The sequence below is a fragment of the Myotis lucifugus genome, unplaced genomic scaffold (assembly GCF_000147115.1).
Source record: "Myotis lucifugus unplaced genomic scaffold, Myoluc2.0 scaffold_580, whole genome shotgun sequence".
Classification (NCBI taxonomy): Eukaryota; Metazoa; Chordata; class Mammalia; order Chiroptera; family Vespertilionidae; genus Myotis; species Myotis lucifugus.
Genome location: NW_005871628.1, coordinates 181614 through 191223, shown reverse-complemented (window position 1 = coordinate 191223; position 9610 = coordinate 181614). Strand labels below are relative to the sequence as shown.

The window sequence follows — 9610 nt, the reverse complement described above, 5'->3', positions numbered from 1 at the left end:
ATAGGGGAAGTTAGGGCACCGGCCCCTGTCACACACAGAGCAGGGCGGATCGGGGTTGGAGGCGCCACCCTCTATCACCCACAGAGCAGGGCGATCAGGGGGTTGGGGTGCCACCACTGTCACACTCAGGGCAGGGCCAATGGGGAGTTTATGGCTCTACCCTGTCACACACAGAGCAGGGCCTGTGAGAAGTGAGAGAGGAGTTTGGGGCACCACACCCTGTCACACACAGAGCCGCAGGGCGATCAGGGGGTTTGGGTGCTGCCCCCTGTCACGCTGATCCGGTGCCAGGAGGCCTCGCTGCTCCACTGATCCCGGTGTTGGGAGGCATATTACCCTTTTACTATATAGGATAGAGGCCTGGGGGCTGGCTGGTTTGCCCTGAAGGGTGTTCTGGATCAGGGTGGGGGTCCCCCACTGGGGTGCCTGGCCAGCCTGGATGAGGGGATGAGGGCTGCCTTAAGGCTGGCGATTGACTGAAACTCCCAACCGCTCCTTTTTTTCTTTTTTTTCTTTTTTATTCTGGGCCAGCTTTAGCTCTGGCTCTAGCTCTGAGGCTTCCGCTGCTGGTTTGTTTGCGTTCTATAATCGAAACAATGTATAACTCCAGCTCTGAGATCCCTGCAGTTTTGTTTAGCTTCTATATTTGTTACAAAGTTTCAAACTGCCAGCTCAGAGGCCAGCAAGGCAGGCGGGGAACGTTGGAGTCCTCCTTCACTGAAGCAAGCAAGCCTCATGTTCGCTTCCAGCTGCCTGGCTGCCGGCCGCCATCTTGGCTGACAGTTAATTTGCATATACTCACTGATTAGCCAATGAAAAGGGTAGCGGTCGTACGCTAATTACCATGTTTCTCTTTTATTAGTGTAGATAAAGAGAAGAACAGAGAGAGAGAGAGAGAGAGAGAGAAACATCAATGTGAGAGTAACATCGATTGGCTGCCTCCTGCATGTGCCCCGACCAGGGCCAGGGATCAAACCTACAATCTTTTGGTGTACAGGATGAAATTTCAACCAACTGAGCCACCGGCCAGTGTGGGCAGTAACTTCTTGAAGAAAAAAAACTTTTTTATCTGCCTATTACTAATTTATCCATAAACTCTCCTCTGTGTGTTTAGAAATATATTAAGTAATTTGCCAGTTTCTTGGAAATTCCTTCTCTAGATGGCTCTGCTCCTCCGTTGGACTGGTTGCTTTCTAGGTCTGTGTTGTTAGTGCCCTAGTCCTCCTGAGTTTCTTTCATTTGTTCATTTGGTCTTTTTCTTTCATGAACAGAGACTGTTCCCAGATGTTTGGTGACTCTTGACTCTGTCTACTCCCGTGTAAAGATGAGGCACTAACCAGCAGAGTGGGACTTGGGGGGTGGAAGGGGCTGGGGGCCTTTCTGAGGGCGGGTCAGCTGGGGAGGGGTGGGTTCTCTCCGGAGGAGGAGCAGGCTGTTGGGGGTGAGGGAGGGACCTACAGGTCTAACGCTTCTCACACAGGCCTTTCACCACCTCACTCCATCCTCCCTGCTCCTCCCCTGTGCCCCAGGCCTCCAGAGCGGCTTGGTGCCTCCATCTTTCTGACATTTAGCGGGTTTTCGTACTAATTAGCTTACTGCTTGTGGCTTCCACTCCCTCAGGCTTACATTTCAGCACCACTTGCCCATCTGCTTTTCAGCTTCTAAAATATTGTTGACACCTTCTCTTTATCCTTCTGGATTGGTGCCATTTGCATCCCTCTGCTTTCCCTGTAGAGGGGTCTCTGGACTCAATCTGTCATATTTAATCACAAGTCCTATAATTTAGACTTTTCACTGATTCATTCAGCCTTTCTTGGTGTCCTTTCCCTTCCACATCCAGCTAGTAACTCTGAATTAATGTGGTTTCGCTGAAATCCGTTATTTCTGCTAAAACAGTCTTGAAGTTTGGTGGCATTAAAAGATAACAGTAACGTTGTTAACGTTTTTAACCCTTGGCTGTGATGCTGGCGCTGTCCTGTGTGTTTTCCATGGATCATCTCGCTCGATCGGCACAACCACTTCTGAGCAGTGTGCTTAGCAGCCAGTGGCCTCTTTCCCAGGAAGATTTAGACTGGAGAGAGGTCGTTGCGAGTTGCGGGTCCCAGCCCAGCTTCACGTCTGGTACTGGTCTTTAATCTCCCATCCTGTGTGTTGTAAAGAAACAGGTTGTAGAAGGCTCTTGTCAGATCCCAGGAACATGAAAGAAGTAGCACACCCCACAGTAGTGACATGGCCCTGTCACCACCCCTCATTGAACCATAAAAGCTATTCCGAGGGGCCAGCAGCTGGGGAGTGACTGTACTTAGATCCTGGGTGCTGATGGGTGTCTGGTAGTTTCCAAGGGAAGCTGCTGAAAGTTTTCTTATCTTGACACTCCAAGGGCAAGAGGTCTTTCTTCAAAGAGCGGCGCTTGTTTCAGAAGGAGACGTGGAAAGAACATAAAATCGCAGGTCTCCCCCGTTCTGGGGAGAGGTGGAAGGAGCTTGTGGTGGCCAGTGTGAAAAGCAAGCAGGCGTGTGCAGGAATGAGAGGGCGCTCCCACGGCACCGTTTGGTTCCCACGGCTGTGGCAGGAGGTCAGAGGGCAGTGAGGAGTCAGACAGCCTGGCTTGAGTCATCACACTGCTGTTTCTTAGCTGTGGCCTGGAGCCGTCCCCTCCCCCCCTCGTGTCTCTGAGATGAGATGCCTTTGACTCACGTGGACTGGGAATAATAATGCCTACCTCAGTGGGTGGCGATGTGGATTAAATGATGTATGTGAAGCTCTTAGCCTGACGTGTGGCGTGTAATTAGGGCTCAGGAAATGGCATCTGTGTCAGGATTCTCTCTGAATATGAGACGTGGGTGAAGCCGGGATTGTGTCTTGCTGACCACTTGCGGTAGTGCTAAGGCGAGGAGTTCCTACACTTTGCTGGGCTTGGGTCCTTCCCATCCTTTCTTCACACGCAGACAGTTCAGTTCAGGCCTGCCAACCTGTGACAGTCACGTGGGTGGCTTTGCTGGGGGGAGGAACTCACCTGGGCTGTCCGCCTTTGTGTGTGAGAACCGCACCGGAAAAGGTGTGCAGAGGCCGCGAACTTGCCCTGAACCCGCTGGGAAGAGCAGGTGATCCCAAACTATTGTTAGTGTCTGCTGTAAATGATATGCCTCTGGGTTCGAGCAGAGTTCAGCCAAAAGCCCCACATGACATGGAAATCTGTCCCGGAGCCAGGTTTGTCGGGTCAGAGTTATGTAGCGAATGTCTCCAAGCCTTGGCATCTGCAGTCTGCCGAGGGCAGGGCGGCCGAGGATGATGGAGTGCCTGCGGACACCGGGCAGGGGCATGTGGCCCTGGAACAGCTGACACGCTGCTTCAGCCACTGCTGCTCATCCAGCTCCTCTGATAAACAGCTTAAAAGCATTACGTGGCTTGGAAAGCATTCTTCAAAAACGGTTATGCTTTCCAGACGCATGACAGTCCCTGGTGAGCCCTGGTGGAGGGTTTGACTCGTAGAACCCGACCCCCTTCGGTGGGGCTGCTGGAACCATCCAGGGCTTATCTGTCTGACTCCCGCCAGGACCGGCTCACAACAATGTTATCGTGTAGGTCGGGGCCCCCAATGTCTGTTAAAAAAAACAACACACACACACACACAAACTGCTCTCAGTTCTGGGCTGGAGTTTAAAGGAAAAACTATGTCTTTCATTTGCAGCGAGGTATGATGGGCTCTTTAAAACGCTGCTTTCATCAGCCCTTTAGTTCCTGGGTCTGCAGGATGAAAGTACGATAAATCGGGATTATTGTGAGGCTTCGGGCCTTTGAAAATGAGCTTCCTCTAGATTATAAATGTTCATTTCGTGACTTGTTCCGAAGCTCATCTTCCCATTTGTCCTGTTTCCAGAAATTCAGCTCCTGTTGCCTTTTGCACCCCCTAGGAAATTCACTGGGCAAGGGAGGTGGCTCCTGGGGGAAGGCCTCCAGGCGCGGCCACTCGTGTGGGACTTGGACTCAGATAGACCCAGGTGATGAGTACAACGTGCTCTAGTGAGAGATTTTAAAGAAACTGTCGTTGAGGTCTAATAGATCACAGATTCTTTTTAACTGCAGGGGGAGGATTCGTGGAATTTTATTATTCCCAGAGTGCCGAGGCGGAGCTGACAGAGTAGCACAGAGCATCCTTCTGATGTGCTGTGGCGAAGTGACAGCAGTTCACATTCCTCTTTTGTTAATCCTCACCCGAGGATATGTTTTTTTGTATGTGTTTTTTATTTGTGTGTTTGATTGATTGCTTTTTAGAGCAAGAGAAAGGTGTACAGTGATATTTCATTTTAGTTTTAATTTGTATTTTCCTGAGAGTGATAGTGCACATTTTTTCATATGCTTTTTGGCCCTTTGTATATATTTTTTAAATCTATTTTTATTGATTTCAGAGAGAAAGAGAGAGGGAGGGAGAGAGAGAGAAACATCAATGATGAGAGAGGATCATTGATTGGCTGCCTCCTGCACGCCCCCTATTGGGGATCGAGCCTGCAACCTGGGCATGTGCCCTTGACCGGAATCGAACCCGGGACCCTTCAGTCCGCAGGCCGGCACTCTATCCACTGAGCCAAACCGGCTAGGGCTGTCTATTTCTTTTGTGAAGTGTTGCTTGAGAGAGAAAAACATTGATGTGAGAGAAACATCGATCGGTTGCCTCCCTTACATGCCCCGACCAGGGATCAAACCCGCAACCTAGGTATGTGCCCTGAGCGGGAATCGAACTTGCAGCCTTTTGGTGCACAGGACGATGCTCCAACCTGCTGAGCCACCTGGCCAGGGCAGCAGTTCACATTCTTTTAAGCTATCAGTGAAGGATCACTTCCTCCTCATCTCAGGTCTCCATGGTCAAAATAACCCATCTGGCTGTTCCCGTTGGTATCGGAGGCGGAGGCAGCATGAGAAGAGGACTGCAGATGGGGAGACCAGAGCCCTGGGTCCAGCCGACACTGCTCTTGTGTTGTGGCCCTGTGCAAACAGCTTGTTATTGCCCCTCACGTCAGCCTCCCCACTCCAAAGGACAGAGGTCCTCCCTCCCCTGGCTGAGGTGAAGAACTTGTAGGGTAACTCCCTGGAAGAATGGGGGGGGGGAAGGGGCGGGGAGTGGCATTCCTGGGGCTGGCTCCGCATCCAGAAGCAGAAAGCCCAGGCAGGGCATATGAAAGCTCGATAATGTTATCGCAAAGTACCAAGGCAGTGGGCTAATCTGAGGCAGGGTGCACCTAAAACATTCTCAGCAGCCCCGGCCCTTGCCGAACCTCATCCGGGCTGAGCACCATTTAAGTTGGTTACATCTCATCCGCCAAGGGGTTGAATCTGTGGCTTCAGCCCTCCCCCTCTGACCTCACCTCTGGGAAAACTAAAGTGGCCCGGGCGTGACAGGCTAGGTCACAGGAGGGAGGCTGTGAGAACAGCCTGCATAGCGTACAACAGTCAGGCAAGCTGTTGTCCATGGACCACTTCCCCTCGCTCGGTCATTGTGGAGGCGCTTGAGTGTTCACAGTTCCATTAGCTGATGGCCAAGAAATCAGTGTTAACAAAAAAAAAAAAGCCTTGACTGAGGCCATTTTGCATCAAGAAGGGGTATGTATGGTGTGAAAAAGCAGATTCCAAAACATATTTCCTTTTAGTTCTCAAACTCGTATCAAATTAGTCCTCCTTAGCCCTACCCACAGTGCCAGCGTCGAGAGCAGAGCTGGGTGGCTCGTGGAGCAGGTGATCCTGAGAGCACAGGGAGAAGTGGGCAGCAGTGGCTGCTACGTCCTGATGCCAGCAGCCTGGGCTCCTGCCCTTTGGGAGTCTGGCCTCTTGTGATTGTATGTCCTTGGAATATGGTCATCAGAGTGACCCTGAGATGGAGAACATCCAGCAGGAAGTGGGGGCATCCAGGTCACTGTTTCTAAGTTCTCAAAAGTCTGTCGCATTCTCAGGGATGGGTCCAGTTTTTCAAATTTCAGTGTGTCAGAGAGTGTCGGTGCGTCTGGATGCAGGCGTGGGCCACGCTAAGCCTCCAGGAGCCCTTCCGTTACGCACCAACACCTCACGGAGGCTGGATTCGTTTATGACTGAGTGTAACCTGTGTGATAATGCGTGTGCAAGTGCTGTGTAGATGGTCCCGGGAGATGTGAGGCCTTATTATGACTAAAGATTTAATTGGGCCCTGAACTCGTATATGAATACCTAGAGACAGATTGAATGGATTACACATTTTTCTCGAGAATTTCCTAAATTAGGCTATCTAACTTTTTCTTGCCTATTCTTTTCTGACTTAAGAGTGGCTTATTTTTCACAAATGAGAACAAATCGTATACAAGAACCATCATAGGAAAGCGGTTCTCAGTAGCAAGCTACAGTTCCGTGTGATCCACTCATTCCATGGCACCTCCTGGCCACTCAAAAAGGTGCCGCCGGCTTTGGAATGACAACTCCACTAGCTCCTATCTGACCATCAGCCCAGGGGATGAGGAAGAGGGAAGAGGCGAGAACGTGTGCAGCTTCCATTCAGAAACACCCGGTTCAGGAAGCAGCTCCTCTCACCTTCAGGCTGAACCAGGAGTTGATTCAAAACAGATCCCTGGCTTCCCTCGGCTCCACCGGAGAAGTCGGCCTCTCCCGGAATTGGAAAGCCTGCGTGCGTGTTGTTGCTGGTAGGGGTTGCTGGTTTTATTTTCAAGCAGGCTCGGGCCCTTGTCTGGTATTGCCTAACAGTGGCTGAAGGACCAAGCTGGCGGGCGACCACTTGCAGTCACCATGACTCCCCTCAGAGACCCGGTCCTCTCATCGTGCCTTTGGTGAGATTGGGTTTGGGGTGCTTTCTCTCTGTTCCTCTCGCTCCTTCTTGCGCTGTTCCGCTTGGACTCACCGAGGCACCACAAACACACACGATGGGCCCTGGGTTCCCAGCCCCTGGGGCCCTGGACTCAGCTCTGGATGACTCCGCTCTCTGGCCATCAGGGCAGCCTCTGGGGTGAGCTGCAGGGCACCCCTCAGGCCATCAGGCTGCTTCTGAGCGCTTTGTGCACTAGTTAAATGTGAAAATCGAGGATGAGGGTGAACGGCAGCGTGGAGGTTCTGATGCAGGGGACCCTCTGCTTGATTCCGGGGGACTGAGGCTGCTGTGCACGCTCCCTCCCAGACTCTGTACACGCACACGCGTGTTCCCATGCACTGCCCACAAATCCCACCCGTGGCTTTGGAATGACAAATCCATTAACTCTATCTGATCATCAGTGCAGTGAATAAGGAAATCTCACCAAAGACCCGATGAGGGGGCCTGAGAATCAGTTTAATCTTTTCTTATTAACACTGGAAACACGACCAGCTCCTGGTCAGTGCCTGCACTCCATCCCCGTGGGACCTGGGAGGCTGGAAGATGGCCGTAGAGCCACGGAGCCGTTGGCTGTATGATGGGCCAGCGCGCCTCCCCGATACCCCAAGCCCACAAATTCACGTGGCAGCGCCATGTGGGAGGACGTGGTCGTTGATTCATAGAAGATTAGTCGGCAATCAGCCTGAGACTGTGCTTCTGTGAGAACAGTGCAGTCCTACATTCAGGAGCAGCTCGGGGCCAAATGTCGGGGCCCAGGGCCTGCTGGGATGGGGTTTTACACTTGGGCTGTCCTTTTGCCCTTCCACTGAACTCTTTTCATTTCAGTTGTGAGCAAACAGTCAGTGCCTGAACTAACAACCCTGCAGTCGTCCGAAGCACGGCTCGCTTACAGTACCGAACAAAGGGAGGGAGGGCCGCGTGGGCCGGCCCAGGCCAAGGAATGCGGCTTCGGGGTTCTGCTCCATAAATTTAACCAGCACGACGAAAAGGAGATAATATGAGCCTTCGTGATGATCTGAAAGGGGGAGGTTCTGTGTCCCATTGATTGCGGTCTGGCCCGATGCCAGGCCCAAGCCTGACCGACAGTTGAACCATATCGTTAAGGCGTGTAATACAGCTCGAGTCTTGTACTGCCGCCAATGAGTACATATCCACAGGGCAAAAGTTTATAAAGAGTTGAGGCTGTCCTGTTTAACCCTCTCACACTGCATGTAATAGACCCAGCTGCCACTCAGAGCTCGCCCATCGGAGGTCAGAGAGGAAAGCCTGCACGCCCCTTCCCTTCAGACAGCTTTTCAGGACTGGGGAGCGGGAAGCAACGCTGCCTGGAGGGTCACGGCTCGGTAATGTTTCCCTCCGGAGCAGCGAGCAGTCTGCCCCCTCCCCCGGCCAGAAACGGGACACCCTCGCGCTTCAGTCAGAGGAGCTCTGTGTTTGCAGTATAATGTTGCCGAAGGAAACGGGGCTGACACAACAGGAAACCTACCCGTCTCCGAGGAGGCTGCGCCGGTGGCAGAGGTGCTGGGATGCCGGCGGTGGAGCGCTATTGCCGAGCTGCCGAGGCCCGATGATCCCTCTCCTTTCCCTGCCGCCCAGCCTCCTTGCAGGCGGTGAATGGCCTCGCTGTCTGGCTTCCCACAGCCGAGCTGAAACGCTAGAGCAGGGCAGGTGGAGGGCTGACCCCAGGGTGCTGCCTGCCGGGGCACCGTCCTCCTGGGGAGAGCGTGGAGAAGCCTAGGTGCTCGCAGTCACCTGCTTCGAGTAAAGGGACAGGCACCAGGCTTTGGTGTAAGGCTAGTCGGAGGACCCTGGGGAAAAGTGGGTGAGGGTAGCTCTGTCCACCAGCTAGTCTCACCCTTTGCCAGACTAGGACCTGCCTGTCCTTTGTCCATGCCGCCACCAAGACCTGGGTTGCTGTCACTTCCATCGCAGGTGGATCCCGTGCTCTGGATGGCGATGCTCCAGACCTGGAGTGCTTACACAGCCACACACTGTTCGAAGCATTTTACATGAATGACTACTTAATCCTCACAATGGCCCAGTGAGGTGGGTGCTGTCTTTTCCCCATCTTACAGATGGGAAAGTTGAGGCACAGAGAAGTTGCGTAACTTGTCTAAGCTCTCAAAGGTGGTGAGAGAAGGAACTAGAACCTGAACCCCGGCAGTCGGCTGCAGAGCACACACTCCTGACTTCTGTCCCGCCTCTGGGTCATCTCTCCGTCTCTCCCATCAGAAGCTCCCTGATTTCAATCTTCCTTTTGATTCTCGGATGTGGACGGGGGGAATCGGATATCTGCCTGTGAACCAGAAGATTTGGGGAAAGATGCTAACGCACTTTGGGGAAAAGATACTGTGAACTTTGAACCTCACAGCGTGCAGGGTGCTTATTGCTGGCTCCCACCCTACCAGCCTAACCCAGGATCAGTTGCTGAGCTTTGTGTCCAGGAACTGTGCTGTCTGGTCCTCTCTTCTGCACCCCTCCCCCAACGATGAACCATGGCAGCCTTCCGAGTTCAGAGTTTGCCAGTTTCACCAAAAGGCGGTCAGGCATCCTGGCTCCCAACTTGTCTTTGCTCTGCCGTCCAGCCAGGTCTATCCCACCAGCTGGTCACCTGGGAACTCCGCCCGATGCACAGGACAGGAAGCCTCGGAAGGAGACAGTCCCTGTGCTTGCCTGTTTTGGTGGCCACGGATAACTGCTGTTTATCTTGTGGGGTGGGGCCTGGAAAAAGCTCCCAGAAGTAGAAGAGACTGAGGGCTGGCCAGC

The 9610-nt window shown here is 52.9% G+C and overlaps 1 protein-coding gene across 9 annotated transcripts in view; it reads left to right on the top strand.

Annotated features, from left to right (window-relative positions):
* Nucleotides 1-9610, top strand: part of VPS13D (vacuolar protein sorting 13 homolog D) — a 210316-nt gene that overhangs the window by 186558 nt on the left and 14148 nt on the right. The window contains exon 68 of one of the 9 annotated variants that reach the window (XM_023745773.1): nucleotides 4854-5062. The exons of the other annotated variants lie outside the window; for them this stretch is intronic. Within the exon in view, the coding sequence (XP_023601541.1) occupies nucleotides 4854-4872 (19 nt within the window). The 3' untranslated portion in view covers nucleotides 4873-5062. Of the gene's footprint in view, nucleotides 1-4853; nucleotides 5063-9610 lie in introns of those variants that run through there. 9 annotated transcript variants of the gene reach the window in all.